Here is a 22,789-nt window from a genome sequence, read left to right on the forward strand (position 1 = left end):
AAAAAGGTAAAACAGAAAAAACTAGAAATTTTTAATATTATCATAAACGACTCTTATGAAATGAAGGAAGTATAATTCTAGATCTATTATGTCTTTATTATAAACATTTATTTGATTTTACATATTTCTATAATGTCTTTTCACTTATCTTTTTCAATTCTTAATTTTAGGAACCACTTTCTTAATAGTTGGTCCTTTCTTGATAATTCTGGATATAAGAGAAATTAACATAAAGGATATGCATGTTACGAAATGTATATTTTCCGATGAAATGTATATTATTGGGTTCAGTATTATATAATTGCACGTACATTTGATGTGTACGCCTGGTTATTGCTAGATTTGAAGGATGCACGTGAACATCTGGTGACCATGTTATCTAAAATATCTGAGATGTTGAATTATTCCAATAATTGTTGTGTGGATTGAAATTTCTCTTGATTAAAATATTGGTAACAGGTTGTCGTCAAAAGGAACAAGACGGTGCACGATGCGAGACCTAAAAAAATAAATTATATTATTTGCTGTTTGTTGTTACGATCCATGCTTGGATTGTCGGGTTTGTTAGCTAATTTTCAATTATTTTTGCTTTCAAAAAGAATAAATTTAATTATATTTTAGAATATCTATTTTATTAAAACTAAATTACAAAATAAAACTTATATATATTTTTAAATATAATCTTACAAATTTTCATTTATTTTTAACTAATTGTAACCATTTCATTTTTTATTTTTCTAAATAATTCAAATGCATTATTGAAAAATACAAAACAGTGCTTAACTATTTTTAAGTGTTTTATGACATTTTGTAGATTACTTTTTCACTATTTTTTACTGCCTAGTTTCATTAATTGTCTTTATCATCGTAGTTCAACATTTTATTTTAAATGTTTACCATAATAATTCAGCATGTGTTTGAATGAAATTGCTCCATTTTTGACAAGAATTCAAAACCGTTAATAAAATTTCTTTTATTTGTGTACATAATTAGTCAGATATGGGTTTTGGGTTTCTCTTCGGATATGTGTTGCTTTTTTTGGTATCATTTTGGGTTTTTAAATTAAGTTTCATTCAAATATTATAATTTTTAATGGGTTTTGAGTCAGTTCATTCGGAATCTAAGCAGGTTTGGTTCTAATATGTAGAAATCTAAAAATATTTAAATAACTAGTGTTTTATCCCGTACTACGTAAGGGTAAAAAATTCTTAAATTTGATATCAAAATCAAGATGTATTAACACAACATTTATTATTGTGCCTGGCTATCTTACACAATATTGCATCCGCAGTGACATCATGCAATAATAATTGAAAAAACTTTGGAGAACGAATACGTCCGATAATGACATTGAAAAAAACTGTAATATAAAAAGAAAACATAAGATATAATGAAGATCAATTCTAGTGGGAGAATGCAACTTAAAGCTAGTTTGTAATAAGAATATGAATTGAAACTATGAAAAGTAAAGATAAAACTGTAAAGTTTGCATAATCAATTAACTTTTATATTGGGCGACATTTCTGTTTACTACGTAGTGCTTAGAAAATGTTGGGAACGTGATTTAAACTCTAATATCTTCATGTTTTGCATATGGTCAACTACTTTTGTTTTAATAAGCTTTTCACATTTGCTTGAGACTTGTATTAATATTAATGTCTCCACTAACCGAATGTTTACTCTATTTTCTTTAGAATCATCACCAAAACATGCAAGCAGTCTAGTACTTTTCAATAAATTTTGATTGACGTATTTACCTTTCTAAAAAGAGTAACAAAACTTGATTTGTATATAGCCAGGTTTTTATTTAGTAGAGTTGAATGAACTTATGTTTACCTCATTTGCAAACAGCGCTTTGATTTCCCTGACCTTTTCTTTTGAAGAAATTAGCTTTGAACGGTAGTATCATATCCAAGTGACATCTTATATCTGAATAACGCTTAAAAAATCAAATGATATAAGATTTGAGCAGAATATAAAAAATGAACAGAAATATAGTAGTCACGCACTCTATTGATTTTTGCGGCTGTTCAATATGGTAAAACCGAACCGTACCGAACCGAACCAAAATAGACAATATGGTTTGGTTTTGGTATATACCATATAAACCGAATGGATATAATTTTATAAAAACCGTAGGATTTGGATATGGTTTGGTATATAACCGATTAAACCGAATAAACCAAACAAAACCGATTAAAAGTAGAAACATGTAAATATGTATCTATTTTATAACAATACATGAAAATCTATTTGTTACATAAGTTAAATTTGTGTTAATAACTATTACCATAATTTTATAGTAATAAAGAACCTTAATTTGTAAAACACTTGAACTATAATTAAATAACAATACATCGCAATTCAGACATCTTATTTTCTAAGTCTTCTTTTGATTTTTTTGCTTTATTTTAGTCTTCACTAAATTAATATGAAGATTATAAATTTAATGGACAATAATTAATAAAAAAATTTCACAACTTTTTTCTTATCTGTAAACAAACAGAGTTTTATGTTCAATTGAAAAAACATGACTTTAATGAACACTAAATATGGAAGAGTGGAAAAACTTTTCTTTCATGTTTCTGTTTTGTTTCATATTTTTATTTTCAAAATTTCAAGCTTTGATTTTAGGTATAGATTTGATTATTTTATTTGATGGTAGAAGCATTTTTACTTTTTTGTTCATTTATTTGAACATGTAATATATTTTTAATAAATGACTGTGTTGACAATATGACTTTAAAATTCATATAATATGATCTCAAACTAAATAATTATGTTTTTTGGTATAAAACCGAATAAACCAAAAACCGACGGTATATAAACCGAACCGAACCGAAGTAAATATGGATTTAAAATGGTAGTTATATTTTACTAACCGAAATACCAAAAACCAAAAAAACCGAACCTAAACCGAACCGATATCCGGATTGAACACCCCTAATTTTTGCTGATACACTACAAATTGGAAGAAAATAAACAGAGGAAGAATATGAAACATGAAGAAGAAGGAAGAGAAAAGCAAATATATATAAGAAACTGTTTGATTTTGTGTGCCATAATTTGGGAGTTACATATGACGTTAAAGTGATTGTGGGGATTTGAGAAAATTTAGGATCTGAAAACTAAAATGTCCGTTTATTTATTTATTTATTAAAATCATTTCTCTCACAATTGATTTATTTTTTGTTAAAATTAACGTAGCTTCAAATTTATGAAAAAAATAGAGGTGGACAGTTAATATTTAGACTGCAGAAAAAAGGATATGCAAATAAAATTTCAATTATTTTTATTTTTAATTGTTTTGTAATTTTTTTCCCACATGTCAGTATTTGATTCGACAGGCGACTTGCGCTTTAGTATATAAAAGATATGTATGTTTAGAGATCTCGTTACCCAATTTCTAAAAAGTAAAAATTAATACCCACGTGGTTGATGGATCAAGCTCAAATGTAAGATTTTTTCGTTTTTAACAAACTCTAGTGTAAGAGTTTTGCTAAACATAAGATTCAATATAGAAACTAGGTGTCTTCATGCACCATGTGCAGCAAAAAAATTTAAAATATTTTTTAACAGATAAATAGAAATTATATTTTAAAATAAAATTTTATTAATATTGTAAATTTTCTTTTTCGTATCAATATTTTAATATAAATTTGATTTAATTAAATATAAAAATTATATTTAAGAATATGCATGTATATATTTGAAATTATAATCTTAGACAGATTTTTCTATCTATTTATTTTAATTAAATATATTAAATAAATTTGTAAAAGTTGCATAATTACCAAAAATTAAAATTAAACAATATTTATAAAATTTGTAGATATATAAGAAATTAATGATTTTACGATTGAATTTTTATAATTTTCTAAAAAAATTGTATAAATTTTTGAAAATTTTAGTAATAAAATTGTATAATATAAAAATATATAATTAAATTATATTTCGAAATTTATAATGTCATATTTGAATATATTTATTTTAATGATGATTTCTGAGTAATTCCCATATTCTAAAAAAAAATTCAAAAATATAAATTGACATTAAATGTAATATATGAGTTATTACCATATTTTAAAAAGTTTACCAAAAATATAAATTAACATTAAATGCAATTGTCCATGTCATATTAAGCTATAAGACATGTCATCAATTTCAGTAGTCATGTCATATTTGTTTTGTGAAATTGATTGTAGAAAAGACATGTGGCAAAATCACTTTGTAAATATAGTCTAGGGGATACAGTTTAACTAACAAAATATAATACAAACATACGGTCATTATTATTTGTATTATATAATACAAACATACGGTCATCAACCAACGCAAGTTAGCCTAGTGGTCTTGAGGGAGCAAAAAGCCCCAATACGGACCTGGATTCGATACGCGCTGGCCACATAATTATTTTTTTCTCTAGTTTTTTTAAGGCCATTTTCTCTCTCTCAGTTACACTTATACTTACCAATCAGATGAAAATATTTTTTTTTATCTTTCTTAACGTTTGGTACTGTTTAATCAGAATTATATACTGCTTTATATTTTGGGTTAATTTGCATACTAGCCATATTGAGAGAAAATATTAACAAAATAACCATGTAATAAAGTGAGTGATGGATGAGACAATTTGAAACAAAGTTGGACAAAACTATATTTTTATGCGTGTGTGCTTGCATCTTATGAAATGTATAGTTTATGTATTATATTGTATATATTACACATATAGTATAGTTCAAAAAACTAATATCAATATGTATATTAATCATTTGATTTGTTCGTTTTAATAACTGCAAAAGATTTTAAAAGAACGGAAATGTGAAGGAAGAGAGTAAGAAGGAAGAAGGAAGAGATAGAGCGAGAGAGGAAAAGAAAAAAAAAATAGAAGGAGAATAAAGAGAAAGAAAAAAAAAAAGAAGGATTAAGATGAAGTAAAGATATAAGTAGGAGGAGGGCAAAGAGAAAAGTGAGAAGTATACGAAGAAGAATGAGAAAAAAGGGAAGAAAAAAATGAAAAGAAAGAAAAAAAGAAAAATATTTAATATACTATATTATTTTGATAAAATAAAATATTATATTATAATATTTATAATATAGTAATAGTATATGATATAAGGGCAACAATGCAAAAAAAAAAAGATTGTTTTTATAGCAATATTATAGGGGAGAAAGAAGTGAGGGAGGAGGGAAAAAAGGAAAGGAAAATGAAAATGAAGAAAAGGAAAAGAAAAAGAAAAAAAATGAGAAAAAAGATGAAGTAAAAAAGAAACCAGAAGAAGGGGAAAAAGAGCCAGGAGGATGGAGAGAAGAAAAAAAAAAGAAGAATGGGAAATATGAAGAGGATGAAGTTGATTTATAGCAATGTTATATGGAAAAAAGAAGTGAAATAGAAGGAAAATAAAGAAAACGAAAAAAATGAACAGAAATAAAAGAAAGAGAAAAAACGAAAAATCATAATGAAGTGAAGAAAAATAAGAAAGAGGAGGGGAGATGAGAATAGTAAGGAGAATTGGAAGAAAAATAACGATGAAAATGAGAAATGGAAAGAAGATAAGGATGAAAATAAAGAGAATGAAAAAATTGTTATAACATACTATACTGTGTCAGTAAAATAGTATAGTATCCGGATGGATTTTATTTCGATTGAAAATTTTACAGATGGATATGTATGTATTTTGAAAGAGTATGTTACAGCACTACAAATTCAAATATAACAGAGCTTTGAAAAACAATTTCCAATGGATAATGCAAGTTCCCTCTAATTTATTTGTTTATAATGCATGATATAAACTATTATATATGCATATATAATATAGCATGGATATTGAAATCATATTGAAATTATAGAAGAGTATTTTGTTCTATATGAATGATAGAGAATAGAATTAAATATTTTTATTTAACCAGATCATATAATTTTAAGAAAAATATATCTTTAAAAAAAAGAGTAAGTTATAACGTATGTAAAAAATACAGATAATTTTTTTAATATGATAGCTTATATATATATATATATATATATATATATATATATATATTGTTTTAAAAAGCTATAATTTAAATAATTTAAGATGAGGTGAAATTCTTGTTAACAAAATATAAACACAAAAAGAAGAAAGAGGAGAGACATTTTCACGACCATTTGTCAAACTTAAAAGGGTATTTTGTCCAAAAACCTAATAATATATAACATATTCTAACCATAAGCTTCATATGGTTATATAGTTAATTAATTTATTTGTGTTGGTTATACAATGCAATTCCCCTTAATTCTTACTGTTTTTAAACGAAAAATAAATTACACTTTTTTTGTCATCTAAAATATTATTTTTCAAATACATAAAAATCCTGAAAGAGGCGATTACAAGTCTGAACATCAAATCTAAGTCAGCAATTTAGATGATACTTAAATCTTGAAGACACAAGCGGGCGGTTGGTATAGAACAAACTCAGAACCTGAAAGAACATAAGCTAAACCCCTAACCAACCTCAAATATTTTGAAAAGCCACCAAAATTCACACATTTGTCGTTCATAGAACTTGCATTAACAAGCAAAGGGTTGGGGTCTATGCCAGTCTCGAACAAGCTCCCAATCTATTGAAGTAACAAGAACTTAGAACCATTGAACCATCTCGAAAATCGCTATGACCCAGTTTTGGGAATCCGCCTGCAAGCACTAATATCTCAAAGACCAAACAATAGTGACTAATCAAAACTCAAAGGCAAACAAACATAGCTTAGAAATAATCTATTTTTTGTTTCTTCATTAGTAAGAAATAGAGTATGATTGAAGTACTTTGCTTCATCTTATATTTTAAATCATTATGGAAGAAAAAATGAAGTTTTATATTGAAGATGCTCTCAGAGACAAACACAAACAACTAAACAGAACAAAGTCTAAGAAATCTAGATGGTAATCAAATTAAAAAGGAGAAAAACAAGGCGTCACGTAAGTAAAGGAAAAGTGTCGTTGTACAACGCACTCCAACTCCAACTAAAACTCGCCATCAGACCTTGAACAGGCTCACCACGTGCATTCTACGCACCACCACACCACGTCAAAGCAAAGAGAAGTTTTCCGTATACGAACCTTATTTTACAGCCGATAACCATTAACCAACCACCACAGACAACCAGATCTGTCAAGATCAGAGTCAGCGGAGTCTGATTTGAGATTCTCTGCTTTAAATCTGAGATTTGAAGCTTTATTTAAAATTGAAAACCATTTAGAAATAGAAAACATCTAAAACAGCTAGAACACAAGATCACTTCTCACAGTACGACCGTCGTCTAGAGAAAGCGACAAACTTTTTTTTCTCACTCTCTGTTTTTTTTAGGAATTCCGTGGATATTAAATTACGCTTGGCCTTTATTTTTTCTTGCCGTTATTACTCTACTATTTTCATAATTACTCCAATTGAATTACTCTTAGTTGCTCCATAATTTATCATTCACACCCTAAATATATGTTGGAGGTAAAATATTTGTCATATATATATATATGTGTGTGTGTATTGGAGGTTAATTTCCCTTTTGTGAATCAATTTTAAAAGCTGAATTTTAACCTAAACATAGCAGAAAAACGTTTGATCCAGTTAAATAAGTTAACATCCGTCACAATACTGAAAATTCAAGTTTTACAAGAAGAGAACAGAAGTATATAATGACAAAAATAATTTAAAACTTAAAAGTCTTTTGATGCAGACATCTCCGATTCTTTCTTTAATGGTAGCTAGGACAATTTACATTAACTCGACTCACCACAAACTTAATAAACAATATAATGTTGTGCGCCTTTGGACCAACTAAGAGGCTCTACACAAAAAATGAGTGGATCTGTTGTAGTCCCGTGGCTCAACCAGAGTCCCACCAAACCTTCCAAACATGCCACCTAGGAGATACAAACGACAGAGGTTTAGTCCAAGGCGTATATCTCAACAACCAGAAAGATTTTTGGCATGAAACCAATTTTTACCGAAGGCCAACTAAACAATTTATCACTGAGGTTTGTAATTACAAGAAAAGATTTAAGGAGGAAGAAGTTGTGGATTTTACAAACTGGAGGCTTCCCAGCCTGTCCAGTTCCGAGTATCAGCCATTGGAATTGGATTTCAGCCCAGCCATGAAGCGTCCTTCTCTAGAAATATTCATGGACTTCAAGATGAATGTCTTAAATTTCCAGAAAGCCTTAATTCAGAAGAATTGGTCAAGGAAAAACCAAGATGCAATCAATTTCCCAAAACCGGCCAAACCGACGTCAATTATGGAAAGTTGCCAACCTCTTCAATTTGGCTCAAACAAAACCTTTCTTTGGAAGCCAGTAGATCATATCATCCATACAGAAGACATCCAAGACGTCCTTAGATGCACCAGCACCCAGAGAATCATGTAGATTCTCATTTACTTCAACTTGCCTTATTTGAAGTCTCAAGCATTAAAACTCAAACAGTTCTTTTTTCTTCAGTCTATGCACGACATCAGTGATGTTAGGAGTTTTCAAGGCTCCTAAGACAAATGTTGTAGTATAGTGATTGTCGAACCAGTTCTGAGAGATATGAAAGCACCGAGAATGCAAGTAATCACTTAATCTAAGTGCAACCAATGGTTTTTAAAAGGGTTTTTAAACTATAACTAACTAAAAGGAATAACTAAATGATACTTTCTTAACTATGGGAAAAGAGAACTCATGGATATAGGGATTAGACCTCAGGTGATCAAGTTTCGAACTAAGGATGGCAAACGATCAATCAAACTATCAACCTTAAGCTTAGACGCAATCCTAAACAAACTCTATGTCTAGATGAATGTTCATTTACTAACACAATCCAAGCATCAAATGTCTTTGGTTGAATAATATGAAGTAATCATAACTAGCAAGTCCAATGGCTATCTTAGCACCTCTAACAACAAATGTCTTTGGTAAAGTATGCTAAAAGCTAGGAAGAGTTGTCTCGGGCATTTCCTCGAACACCTTTCGGGTGAGAAATGCCTAAGGATCAACAACTGAGTGGCCAACTCAGAAGATGCATTAGGTTCACTCTGCTAGCAAGGAAATATGAATGATCTACACTAAAACATCCTAGCTCTAACCTAATCACTCTTAATCTCCCTAACCCATGAATTCAAAGGGGGATTACTCACTAATCTCCATGATTTCTCTTAAACCCATGTTGGATTTCAGATTAATCATGTAGAGAAACACAAAAAAAGTAGATATAAGAACACATAATTTCAATAACAAAACTGATGAATTGATTCAAGAGATGACTTTCCAAGGGTTTTTGGTGGTTTTTCTTAAGAACAAAAGATCATATGCCTCCTGGTGGCTTACAGAGTATTAAAACATAGGTTTAGAAAATAAAAACGTGCATCATGAAATGACCAAAAGGCCCTTGAGAAATCATAAGTTCGAGCAGAAATAAGACGCGGAGCGACCTCCGCTCGTCGCTCCGAGTAGTCGCTCCATGCTTCGGGAGCGACCTCGCTGTGTCGCTGCGAGAGGTCGCTCCGGACTCGCTCTCGCGTTTCCGAGTGATGAAAACGCGAGCGACCTCCGCTCGTCGCTCCGAGTAGTCGCTCCATGCTTCGGGAGCGACCTCGCTGTGTCGCTGCGAGAGGTCGCTCCGGACTCGTTCTCGCATCTCCGGGTGATCAAAACGCGAGCGACTCTTCCCTGTCGCTCTGGTAAGGTCGCTCTGATAGGGAGATCACAGCGACTTGACGGTGTCGCTCCGGACTGGTCGCTCCGGTAAGGTGCTCGCCCAATGATCACTTTAAACACTTCTTTTGGACTCCAATTGCACCCAAATGTCTCCAAGAACTCCATGTGGTACTCCAATACCTGATAAGAACTCATGTATGCAAAATGCAACCTAAACATGGCTAAATCCTAATCTATATGATCAAAATGCACATGGGTGAATGGATAAAACATTAGAAATATGCAAGATATCAACTCCCCCAAACTTGTTCTTTACTTGTCCACAAGTGAACTTTCTAAAACTCATAGGGAGAGAGGTTTGAAGGTGGGAGCTCATAGCCAAAAGAAACACAACTAGCAAACACGATTAGCACACTCTCTTATTACACTCTAGCTTCTCTAGGCCTATCTCAACTCCTTTTGTCCCTACACTCGTCATCAAGCATCCACACATTCAAATCAACCAACTCTCACATTCATTAAGCACAAAACATCTAGTGAATTCTTGCAAATGGTCAGTCGGTCCAAGTCATTTGGGTAAGGGAAGGCTTTTATTTAAGTGATTCAAAATGTTCGAAACATAAAATCTTTACGGTGGTTTTCCCTCGAAACAAGTAGCCTTGACATTGCACATAATATATCTAAGAAAGGGACCAACTCATGCATACAATGCTCAATCTCCATTGTTATACCCTTTTCCCAAACATACAATTACACAATTTTTCCCAAATGTCAAGCCCAACTCACATCTCTCACCAAAAGATCTCAAGAACACCTTGCACGACAAAACTCTTTTCTTTGAAATCTCATAAGGATTTTTCTCAACTTCAAAACAAAACTTAGCTCTAAACAGTTTTGCTAGCCCCCTTTTTTTTTTTTTTTTTTTTTTTTTTTTCGGGGGCCAAGACTTTTCATAAACTGAGCTAGAAGTTTCTCTACTTATCTCATAAAGACTAGCCAATTAAGCACAAGAGTTCACTCTTTTCCTTCCATTTTCTCAAACTCCCAAATCAAACTTTACAACACTCACCCCCATCTATGGCTAGACAATGATGTGCCTAATCTAGCAAGAATGAAGATCAAGCATTGTCGTTCCCGATACTCTCAACATTATGCACATGTTAAGACTTTCCTAAGAAGGCCTCACTCATCAAACAATGAAAGCTTAAAAGGAGGGAAAGGTTTTTGGGAGTGGTCTACCACTAGAGTTTGTCAAAAAAGATTGGCATAAAAGATGTGACAACTCAAGTGTGTATAGCCATGACTCAGTACACAAGGGACCCTAAGCAAGAAGCATTAAGTTCGTTTAGTTCAAATAGGGTTGTAGTTGGCTTCAAAGAGTAGGTTTCAGCAATCAACAAGTTTCAAGAAGAGTTTTCAAGGCACGAAACATACAAGTCTTTTCGAGAGGTGCATAGCTTTTCAGGTGAAACGTAGTGTTCTTTATAAGGCATTTAAAATCATTGCTCCCAGTGCAAGTGAATGCAACCTATATGCCCTAGACTCTCCTAGAAATGCAAAATGATGCAAACTAAATGAATTTGTTTTTTTTTTTTTTATATGCAAATAGGTATGCAATGCATGACTCATGAAACAACATCAAAGCAAACATGATCAAATGCTTGGTACCTCCCCCAAACTTGAGTTACACAGTCTCTGTGTTGTCAAGTAAAGAGAGAGATACCGAAATGAAAACTAATATGCAAAAAGGGAATGGTATATACAAGGGAGAGAAAGAAGTACCTCCTATGGATAGTAGGTGGGGGCTGATGCCCCAGCATCGTCGTCGTCAGGTGGGAAGGAGGTGTAGTAACCACCGGATGCTGAACCGGAGCCTCCATACCATGGTTGGCTCTCAACCTCGTCAATCTCGACCTCACTATCAGAAGAAGCGAGGGAGGGGGACTTGTTACCGGAAGTGGAAGGTTGAGTGGGTGGGTTCCTCCTCTTACGCTGAAGCTGCGCAGCAGTGAGGGGGAAGCCAAGAGCATAAGGCGGAGGTGGAGGCTGGGGGTTTGAGGTGTTCGCGAAAGCGAAGTCTGCTGAGCTACATCCCGCAATTCCTCCCCTGGTTAAGACATCAGCTACTTTCTTCATGAATTTGGCTGAGGTCTTTGCCTGCTTCTTTACTGTCTTACTTAGCGCCTTGCACTTATCCTTCAGCTTTTCTATCGTTCTGTCCTGAGCCTTGTTCCACCTCTGAAGGCGACTAATGTGGTCATGAGCATCACGAAGAGCTCCAGGGGGAAGAACTCCGTCATGTGGCTTGAAGTAGTAGCGCGGAGGTCCGTAGATATGCTCAGAAGGGTCTGCAACAGGCGAGTCATGTCGCGTGGGAACACTTCTTCTCCTTGATGGAGCAGCATTAACTGGATCGAGAGGCCCGTGTTCTCCAAGAAAGTACTCCTGGGGTATGTTGAAGCTAATAGCTCCAGGTATCTCTAAACTCGTCAGGTTCCGGTTTGGAAGAACCACTTCGACTGGCTTGCCCTGCAAATAGTAGTGGTAGACGTAGTCCTTCCCATACATCCCACTAAAATAGGTAGCAATCCTCAAGTAGGTGCCATCAATGAACTTCGGTCCCACTGCGTCCTTTCCCAAGGGAACATTGAGAAATTGGAGCAGTGGTGTGATCATTCCACCTATCCCCATCTTTGGGCGCGAATCAGTGGTGTACCACGCCCAGTCTCTGTAGTGCTGGAGACGACCCACAAAGAAACTGACCATCCCGAAGGTAGTATAGATGTCGGTGCTGGGAAGGGGTAAAACTCCAGGTTGGGCGTAGGGACGGATAGCCAGACAGAGCAGTCGCATGTCTTCCTCAGTAACCGTACCAGCTTGCTTCCGTGGGTAGAATGCATGGACTAGCATCCTGTGGAGGTAACGTACGGACGGGTGTCGGATGTGTGAATTCTTGTCAGCCCGGTAGTGTGTTTGTTTCCAGTGATCAACTTCCAAAGCTCCGTGGGAAGGTTCTCACACTTGGGTAGGGAGTGGTCTTCTAGGTCTTGGAACCCCATGACTCTCCCAATGTCCTTGAAGTTCATGTTGTATTCTCGTCCATTGACCTTGAAACTGATTTTGCTCCATCCTTGCCTCACATGCGCGGTGTCGTGGTAAGTGACCGCAAGAGAAGATAAGAACTGAGAAGTGACATCCTTGTAGAAAGGATATGCCATGGTGAGGAGTTTTGGCATCTTCAAATATCCTAGCATCTCTTCAATGTCAGATTCAAGACCCAACTCCTTCAGCAGATCAAGGTCGGCGAACCTGGTTGGAATCCAAGTGACCTCATTCTTCAAGTGATCATACAGCTCCTCCACAGATGGAGTTTTCGCCCTATCTCGATCAACCGCAACCCCTTTGCCTTTGGACATCTTGGCTTTCTTCGTAGGTGCCTGCTCATTAGCACTCTCAGTTTCACTTTCCTCATGGATGGGAACTGCTACACTTTTCCCTGCTCTCTTCTCCTGTTCTTTCGATTTCCTTGCAGCCAAAGTCTGCTGTCGAACAGTCTTCTGCGCCCCTGAGCCAGTTGGCTCGCAAGGCAAAGCTTTTCCTCTTAGTGCAAACTCTTGTCTTTCAGCTTCTTGCCTCTTAGCTTCCAACTTTCCTTTTGTCTTCTTAACCATTTTCACCTGAAAAATTAAAAACTTAACAAATGAATTATCAATTTAAACTCAAGTTCAACACAATGCAACGATTTTCACTCTTGTAACACCTTAACGCATCTAGTTCACTCACAGACACACCCAAGTAAGGTCAAATTCGAAAACCCCCAAATCCATGAACCCTAACTTTGCCAAAGTGCAAATTAAACTCAATTTCACCGTTTATTCGACAACCCAACTTGATAGATAAGCTTTCCCTAGTCTATTTCACCACAATCTAGCAAGAAAATGACAAAATTTCGATTTTTAAATCCTAGGGTTCATGGACCTACGAATTTGAATTTTAAAACTCAATACCTTGCTTTGGATGAAAAGAAATGGTGAATGGGTGGTGAGGAATAGGCTACAGGGGCGAAAGCTTGGATTTAGAAAGAAGAACTAGTCGATTTGAGTGAGAATTGAGAAAGTTTTGGGATTTTTGGTGTGGGTGAGTTTGAGAGAGTTTGAGAGTTTGTGAGAGGAGGGGAGAGTGATAGAGATGGATTCGCGGGGGCTGGGGGTAGGTTTAGGGTCGTCCGGTTCGGTCTAGGGTGGTTAGGGTCGGTTTACTTGAAGTAAACCGGGGTTTAGAGTCAGAAAACTTACCTGGACCGGTTCGGGAGCGACGTGAGGGTGTCGCTGCGAGAGGTCGCTCCCGAGTCCTTCTCTCGCGTCGTGATTCGACGAAAACGCGAGCGACTCTGGAGTGTCGCTCTCGAAACCTCGCTCTGGAGCTGGAGCGACTTCGAGGTGTCGCTCTAGGACGTCGCTCCGAGCCAGTTTTTGGGCTCCATGACGACGAAAATGCGAGCGACTTCGAGGTGTCCCTCCCGTAATGTCGCTCCCAGTTGGAGCGACTTCATGTGCTTGCTCTGAGAGGTCGCTCCGAGAGCGTTTTTGGAACACAAAACGTCTTTAAGCCGAGCGACGTCGAGGTGTCGCTCCCGTAACGTCGCTCTCAGCTGGAGCGACTTCGAAGTGTCGCTGTGAGAGGTCGCTCCCACGCACGATTTTTGCTCGAACCTGCATCGATCAAGCACCTGCACACGACTTCTCTCTCTCTTTTTTTTTTTTTTTTCAATAAGATGAAAATGAAAATACCAATGCAATATATACAAGGATACGCATGGGACTTCCTCCCAAGTGAGCTTGTTTTAAGTCTCTAGCTTGACTTTGCCTCTTTTTGGATTAGGCCGGGGTAGGGTCAGACAGTGGAGTTGAAACCCCATCTTCCTCTGGTGCAGTAGCCATGTAGAGCTTAATCCTTTGCCCATTGACTGTGAAGTCTCTTCCATCAGTACTCCACAAAACTATTGCTCCATATGGCCTAACCTCTTTGACTTTGAAAGGACCTGACCACCTTGACTTAAGCTTTCCTGGAAATAGCTTTAGCCTAGAGTTGTAGAGAAGAACTTGATCTCCTTCTTTAAACTCTCTCTTCAGGATATTCTTGTCATGGAAAGCTTTAGTCTTCTCCTTGTAGATCCTTGAGTTCTCAAAAGCATCCATTCTTATCTCATCAAGCTCATGTAGCTGAAAAATCCTTTTCTCCTTGGCACTCTTGATGTCAAAGTTCAGCAACTTTATTGCCCATAGTGCCTTGTACTCAAGCTCCACTGGCAGATGGCAAGCTTTCCCATACACTAGGTTGAAAGGTGTGGTGCCCAGTGGTGTCTTGTACGCTGTCCTATAAGCCCAAAGTGCATCATCGAGCTTATTGGACCAATCCTTCCTTGTGATCCCCACAATCTTCTCCAAGATAGACTTGATCTCCCTGTTAGAAATCTCAACTTGGCCACTTGTTTGGGGGTGATAAGGGGTTGCCACCTTGTGCTTCACACCATTCTTCTTGAGAAGTCCCTCAAGCAGTTTGTTAATGAAGTGGGAACCTCCGTCACTGATCACAACTCTTGGGACTCCAAACCTTGGAAAGATGTTGCTCTTGAACATCTTGGTTACAACTCTAGCATCATTGGTGGGGCTTGCAATAGCTTCCACCCATTTGGAGACATAATCGACAGCCACAAGGATGTATTTGTTTCCAAAGGATGATGGAAATGGTCCCATGAAGTCAATACCCCACACATCAAACACTTCAACTTCAAGGATTGGATTCTGAGGCATCTCATTCCTCTTTGTGATGTTTCCTCTTCTTTGGCAAGAATCACACTTTGAGACAAAGTCTTGTGTATCCTTGAACATATGTGGCCACCAGAATCCAGCTTGTAATACTTTCGCAACTGTCTTGAAGGTGGCAAAGTGGCCTCCATAAGATGATCCATGACACTGTGTAAGGATCCCATCAATCTCCTCATTTGCAACCACTCTTCTATAAAGCTGATCCTTGCAGAGAATGTAGAGATAGGGTTCATCCCAGTAGTATCTCTTCACATCCTTGTAGAACTTCTTCTTGGCATAGCCCACAAGATTCAAAGGTTCTCTTCCTGTGGCTAGGTAGTTCACCAAATCAGCATACCAAGGTTCCTTCTCTTCTGTTGCCTTGACTTCTTCCAGCTTCCTACCAGTCTCACAAACTGCTATCACTGCTTCAATAGCCATGATCTGCTCCTCAGGAAGTCCTTCGTCAATAGGAATACCAGACTCTACCCTCAACCTGGACAAATGATCAGCTACACCATTCTCAACTCCGGGCTTGTCTTTAATCTCCATATCAAACTCTTGAAGCAAAAGGATCCACCTCAAAAGCCTGGGTTTTGCATCCTTCTTGGCCAAAAGGTGTCTCAAGGCAGCATGATCTGTGTAGACAATGACTTTAGACCCAACCAAGTAGCTCCTGAACTTCTCAAAGGCAAAAACAATTGCCAGCATCTCCTTCTCTGTTGTGGCATAACGTATCTGAGCATCATTGAGGGTTTGGCTGGCATAGTAGATCACATGGGTTTTGCCATCTTTCTTCTGCCCCAAAACAGCTCCCACAGCATAGTCACTAGCGTCACACATGATCTCAAAAGGGAGATCCCAATCAGGTGGCTGGACAATTGGAGCACTAATGAGTTCACCTTTCAGCTTCTTGAAAGCTTGTAGACATTCCACATCAAAACTGAAGGTGGCTTCCTTGCACAGCAGCCTCGTCAAAGGTCTAGTGATCATGGAGAAGTCCTTGATGAACCTCCTGTAGAACCCAGCATGACCAAGAAAACTCCGGATGTCTTTCACTGTCTTTGGTGGGGGCAAACCAACCATAACATCGATTTTGGCTTTATCCACTTCAATTCCCTTCTCTGAAATCTTGTGTCCCAGCACAATCCCTTCCTTGACCATAAAGTGACACTTCTCCCAATTCAGCACAAGGTTGGTGTCTTCACATCTCTGTAGGACCCTGCACAAGTTTGACAAACAAGCAGAAAACGAAGATCCGTAGACAGAGAAATCATCCATAAATACCTCCACAACATCCTCAATCAGATCAGAGAAAATTGACATCATACACCTTTGAAAGGTGGCTGGAGTATTACATAGACCAAATGGCATCCTTCGATATGCAAAGGTACCATAGGGACATGTGAATATCGTTTTCTCTTGATCATTGGGATGTATGGGGATTTGGAAGAATCCTGAGTACCCATCAAGAAAGCAGTAGAATGGGTGATTTGCAAGTCTCTCAAGCATCTGATCAATAAATGGTAATGGGAAATGATCCTTTCTAGATGCGGAGTTTAGTTTTCGGTAATCAATGCACATTCTATGACCTGTGATGGTTCTTGTTGGTATCAATTCATCCTTGTCATTTTTAATCACAGTGATACCACCTTTCTTTGGTATAACATGCACAGGTGATACCCATTTAGAATCTGAAATAGGGTAAATAACACCAGCATCTAAGAGTTTAAGAATCTCTTTCTTTACAACATCCTTCAGGTTAGGGTTTAACCTTCTTTGATGCTCGATAGAAGTCATTGATTTATCCTCAAGATGTATCCTATGCATGCACAAAGAGGGTGATATTCCCTTGATGTCATCCAGTGAGTAACCTATTGCCTTTCTAAATCTTTTAAGCGTTTTCAAAAGTTCAGATAGCTCAGTTTCAGTAAGTTCACTACTCACAATGACAGGATAAGTTTCATTAGGACCAAGGAATGCATACCTTACACCATGGGGTAGAGGTTTAAGCTCCACTTTAGGTGCCTTAAGCTCACTCCAGTCATTCTGCTAGGTGTCATCTTGCTGAGTGGCTGAGACTTCTTGGTGAACCATCTGTGGAAACTCCTCGTACTGATCCTTACTGACAAACCCCTGGTGTGAATCCAGCATCATCCCGTAGGCAGTACTCTCCAGGTTCTCAATCACCACAGCCTCTCTCTCTATAGTCAAAGCATGCTGTAAAGGGTCCTCTAGTGACAACTCTTCAAGGAGTTCATCAGCAAGGGCGTCCATCTCTTCAATGTAGAACACTTGCCCTTGAATTGTTGGCCTCCTCATTACCTCCTTGATGTCAAAATGGAGAATGTGCCCTTTACCCAGATGGAGATCAATCTTGCCTTCTTTCACATTAACAATAGCTCCTGCTGTTGCTAAGAAAGGCCTTCCAAGGATTAAAGGGTCTTGAGCTTCTTCACCCATTTCAAGCACCACAAAGTCTGTAGGGATCTCATAATTTCCAACCATCACTGGGAGGTCCTCTAAGATACCCACATGGTACTTCACTGAACGATCAGCCAATACCAGAGAAAGTCTACACTTCTTGTACTGAGTGAAACCGAGCTTCTTAGCAACAGATAGGGGCATCAAGCTGACACTAGCTCCCAAATCGCAGAGACATCTATCAAATACCATAGGTCCAAGAGCACAAGGTACTGTGAAGCATTCTGGATCTTCTAGCTTCTTTGGAATGACAAGCCTCTGAATGATAGCACTGCACTCATGAGTGAGAATCACCATGCCCTCCATCTCTTTCTTCTTTGCAGCTACAACATCTTTCAGGAACTTGCTGTATTGAGGAATCAGCATGAAAGCATCAATAATGGGCATTGTGATCTGGACTTCACTCATTTGCTTTTCAAATAGAGCTTGGTACTTCTCTAGCAGCTACCTCTTGAATCGACCTGGGAATGGGAGCTTGGGCTCATAGGCAGGAGGAACAAAAGAACTTTCATCGGCAGGAGTGACAACTTCACCTTCCTTAACTGTTTTCTTCTCTTCTCCAACCTTTCCTTTTCCTTTGGCTTCCACTATCTTCTCTAAGATCTCGTCATTGATCTTCTCATCAACAATCACCACTTCATCATCTATGTTGATGGCAACCCCCTCACTTTGTTTCTCAGCATCTTTGGTGAGAGTTCTCTGAGGTATCTCCTTACCACTACTGAGAGTGATAGCTTTCATGGTTTCCTTTGGGTTTTGCTCAGATTTTCCCGGTAGAGAACCTTGTTGGCGATTTTGTTGAGTGTTCATGGCAGCAAACTGGTTCTCCAAAGCTCTGAACTTGTTGTTGAGCTCATTGTAGGTCCCATCAATCTTTGAGTGAAGGTTCTTCAACTCATAGCCAACATGCTTCTCACTTCTTGTTTGAGACTCCAGGATTTGTTTGAGTAGAGCTTCAGTGGTGTTGACCTGAGGAGTTGAGGTAGAGGGATTAGATTGCTGTTGGGAAGAATGGTTGCCCTTGTTGTTGAAACCAGGAGGAGGGTTTTGCTGAGGTTGATAGCTGCCTTGCTGATTATTCTGAGGCTGATAACCACTCTGTTGGTTGTTGGAATAGGATTTCTGTTGGTAGTTGTTGTACTGAAAGTTGGGCTCTTTCTTGTACCAGCTACCATTGTTGTTGATGACACTACAAGAAAACATGTGTTTTCCTACTGCAAAATTAGTAGGAAATCAGTCGCTAAATCCATGTTTACGACTAATTAGCGACTAATTTGTGCTGTCGTAATAGTGCTCGTCGCTAAATATATTAGTCGTAAATCAGTCAGTAATTAACTACTGATTTACGACTGATATATTTAGTCGTACCGTAGTCGCTACTTAGTCGTTAAATTTAGCGACCGATATACGACTATTGTAGCGACGAATAACTACTAATTAGTGACTGGTTTTGCTACTACTTAGGGACTGTTTTATACTGACTAATTTTACGACTGCGTATAGAAAAAAGAACAAAAAAAAAATTAAAATAATATTATTATTAACTTATTAAAAATGTTATTATTATTATTATTTTTTGTCCCAAACCGGGAATGGTTAGTGGTTAACCGTTTAACACAAAAACTCATAGCTCATCTGTCTTCCGCCTTGTCACTGCCGCTGCTCCGCCGCGTCTTCTTCCTCAGCCGCCGTCGCGTCTTCTTCCTCATCTCGGACGTGCTCGCTGTTGTCATCTCCACCAGATCTTCCTCTCCTCCAATTTTCTTCCGCCATCTCGCCGTCGTTGCGTCTTCTTCCCCTCCCTCCTTTGCAGAGGTGGAAATCCATTTCCGGCTCTGTCTTCTCTCCGTATCTTCTCGAACTACTCAAGAGTCTGTGGAGGCACCAGCTCTTCTAATCCGGTGAAACTTTTTTCGTAGCCCAGAGCATTATCCGGTGACTTTTGGGCTGCACATCCCTCTCTGTTGGGATAGCTATTTTAACAACCTGGTACGGATTCAAAAAAAAACTGTGAAGGAAAGATAAAAGCTAAGGTCAGATTTGACTAAGACCAAACTTAATACAGCAACAATTGAGACATTTGACAGAGAAAGGATTAAGAGGAGTTTTACCTTGAAAGCACCCATTTTCGTCTGGAGGGAGGCAGTGGGATGAGAGAATTGGACAGAGGAGAGTGAAGAAGAAGAAGACTTGGAAACAAAAGAGAAGATGGAGATGATAGATCTGTCGTAGAAGGAAGAGAGGAGAAAACAAATGAATGTTTTCAATGAATGATTTCTAGCCATTAGATTAACATCAATCAATGGCTAAGAATATCAATCTTTGTGTTAGAAAATCAGCCAATGACAAGAGAGGAGAAGAACCAAAAAAAGAACAGTTTTGGCCATTGGATTAACATCAATCAATGGTTAGAAGTTGTTATCCTTGTTTTCAAGGATTAGCCAATGATAAATTTTCCTTTTTCCTTTTTTCATTTAATATTTGTTTTTAGCTGTAAAATTGTGATTTGTGATTTGTATAATTTAAATACTTTGGTTTTTATTCTTCTAGTTTAATTTTATAAAACAGTTAACTTACTTATATACATTTTCAATGAATGATATAAGGTTAATAAAGTTATTAGCTAGATCTTGTAAGTAGTGTTTAAAGATTATTTATTTAAAGTCATATGTAAATGGTTTTGAATAGAAAATAGGTTTTTATTGGGTTAGATCTTAGTTAACTTAATTTTTTTGCGTGTATATAATAATTATTTTAGTTGAAAAGTTATGAATTTTGTGATTTAGTGTTTAGAATTTAGATTAAAGATAAAATATATAGGGTTTGACGGTTAGGTTTAAGATTTGAAAAGTTTATAAATTTTTAATTTAAACTACAAATTTTATAGAGTTTGTAATATGAAATTAGGGTTTAGAGTTAAAATTGGATTTATAATTTTATATAATATTATATTTTAAAGTAATGATTGGATTTATAATTTTATATAATATTATATTTCTGAAGTCTTAGGATTACCAATGAGTTTGAATGAGGATTTAAGGTTTGAAAGTTATAGAATAAGATTAAAAATATAAAATTTCGGTTTTAGTTTGAAGATTCGGGGTTATAATATAAAAAGATTAGAGTTTTAAACTTTATGTATAGATTTTAGGATTTTTCAAAATGTTTAGGGTTCAATGTTTTGAGTTGTGGAAATATGGTTTATGATTTTGGGTTTGAAGTTTGTATCTTAAAAGTTATAGATTAAAATTAAAAAGTTTAGATTTGAGTTTAAGTTTGAGGTTCATTTAAAGTTATAGTGTAAAAAGTTTTGAGTTTAAAAGTTTATATTCAAAATATAGGTTATCAAGCATGTTTAGGGTTTAGGGTATCAGATTTAGGTTTAGGATAACATTTTCCGACTGTTTTTCGATTGATTTTGCGACTGATGTATTCAGTCGTTAATTGGTGACTGAAAAGTGATTGTCACGCCACCCAATAATTTACCGGTTATTTTTTTTTAAGTTTGTGATTTTATGTTTGGAGTTTTGATTAAAAGTTATGATACAGGGTTTTGAGGGTTAAATTTAAAGTTTGGAATAGTATAGTTGAAACTAATAAAATTTTCTTCTCCATTTATATACAGTTTGTTTAGAAATTTTCTAAATTTAAAGTATTAGATATCAAATTTAACATTTGTAAAATATATGTTTAAGATTTGGTGTTCAAATTTTAAGATAGAGTTGTTTGGGTTTAGATTTGGGTATAAGGTAAATTATCAAAAAAAAAAAAATAAGCCTAAGATTAATTTATAGTATTTGGAGTTTAATTTTAAATTTAATGTATATAGCATGTACGAGGTTTATATTTTGATTATATCATTTAAAAAGTATTTAAAGTTTAAATTTAATTTAAATGATAAGATTGAAAAGATTAGATTTTATAATGTTATATGCAGGTTTAAATTTGGGGTTTAGGGTATAGATGTTAAGATAAGAGTTTAGGGTATAGGTATGGAGTCGCAAAACAGTCGCTACTTTTGCGACTACCTACTGTGATCGACATCTATAGTCGTAAAACAGTCGCAAAATTAACGACTGTTTTGCGACTACGTATTATATACCCTATATGGAGTATGTAGTCGCAAATCAGTCCTTATTTTACGACTGTTTTGCGACGACAGTTGCCGACAACATTAAATGGTCGCGAAATAGTCTCTAATTAACGACTGATTTGCGACTGATTTGTTTAGTCGCATATTAGCGACTGATTTACGACTAACGTATTTTAGTCACACATCAGTCTCAAAACAGTCGCAATCCGGTCGCAATATTTTGCAACTGCACGATCAGTCGCAACATGCAGTCGGTAAATTCATGTTTTCTTGTAGTGTGAAACACAGCTCTTCCTGACCTTCCAAACCCTCAACTTCATGGACAACAACTGGTGTCTCTTGGCTTGGGTTGCCAACAAAGTGCAGCTGCTCTTGGGTAGCTTTGTCAGCAAGAGGATGTCTATCTTATCTTGTAGAGCCTTCAACTCCTTCCTCGTCTGCTTATCATCTGTTCTACTACCTCTGTCGTGGTCTCCACTGTAGACTGCATCACTTTTAACCATGTTGTCAACCAGCTCCTCTGCATCCTCCTCAGTTCTCCCCAAGAAGAACCCGTTGCTAGCTGTATCCAGTCTGGCCCTGTACTTAGGAAGAGCACCACGGTAGAATGTGCTCAGCAAACACTCCTTAGAGAAACCATGGTGTGGGCATTGAGCTTGGTAGCCCTTGAATCTCTCCCAGGCTTCACTGAATCCTTCCAAGCCCTTCTTTTGAAAGCTGGAAATCTCATTTCTTAGCTT

General features: G+C 36.4%; 1 protein-coding gene and 1 non-coding gene across 4 annotated transcripts; one reads left to right on the top strand and one right to left on the bottom strand.

Moving 5' to 3' along the window:
* Positions 1-10,347: 10,347 nt before the first annotated feature.
* On the bottom strand, positions 10,348-20,361 carry LOC125591613. 3 transcript variants are annotated; one of them, XM_048766106.1, is made up of 3 exons: positions 20,068-20,359; positions 19,565-19,964; positions 10,348-13,342 (listed from the first exon to the last, which is right to left on the bottom strand). In XM_048766106.1, exon 3 carries the CDS (start codon positions 12,573-12,575, stop codon positions 11,451-11,453), a length of 1,125 nt encoding a protein of 374 aa, XP_048622063.1. In that variant the 5' UTR covers positions 12,576-13,342; positions 19,565-19,964; positions 20,068-20,359; the 3' UTR covers positions 10,348-11,450. The 3 variants fall into 3 exon arrangements, with proteins under 3 accessions (XP_048622063.1, XP_048622062.1, XP_048622064.1); XM_048766105.1 differs by having other exon boundaries at positions 19,565-19,942; positions 20,068-20,352; XM_048766107.1 differs by having other exon boundaries at positions 19,565-20,361.
* A 2,321-nt stretch (positions 20,362-22,682) lies between these two features.
* Positions 22,683-22,789, top strand: LOC125592114. Its single transcript, XR_007327964.1, has one exon. It is a non-coding gene; the product is annotated as a small nucleolar RNA R71 (small nucleolar RNA).

This window comes from Brassica napus, chromosome C8 (genome assembly GCF_020379485.1).
Source record: "Brassica napus cultivar Da-Ae chromosome C8, Da-Ae, whole genome shotgun sequence".
Taxonomy (NCBI): domain Eukaryota; kingdom Viridiplantae; phylum Streptophyta; class Magnoliopsida; order Brassicales; family Brassicaceae; genus Brassica; species Brassica napus.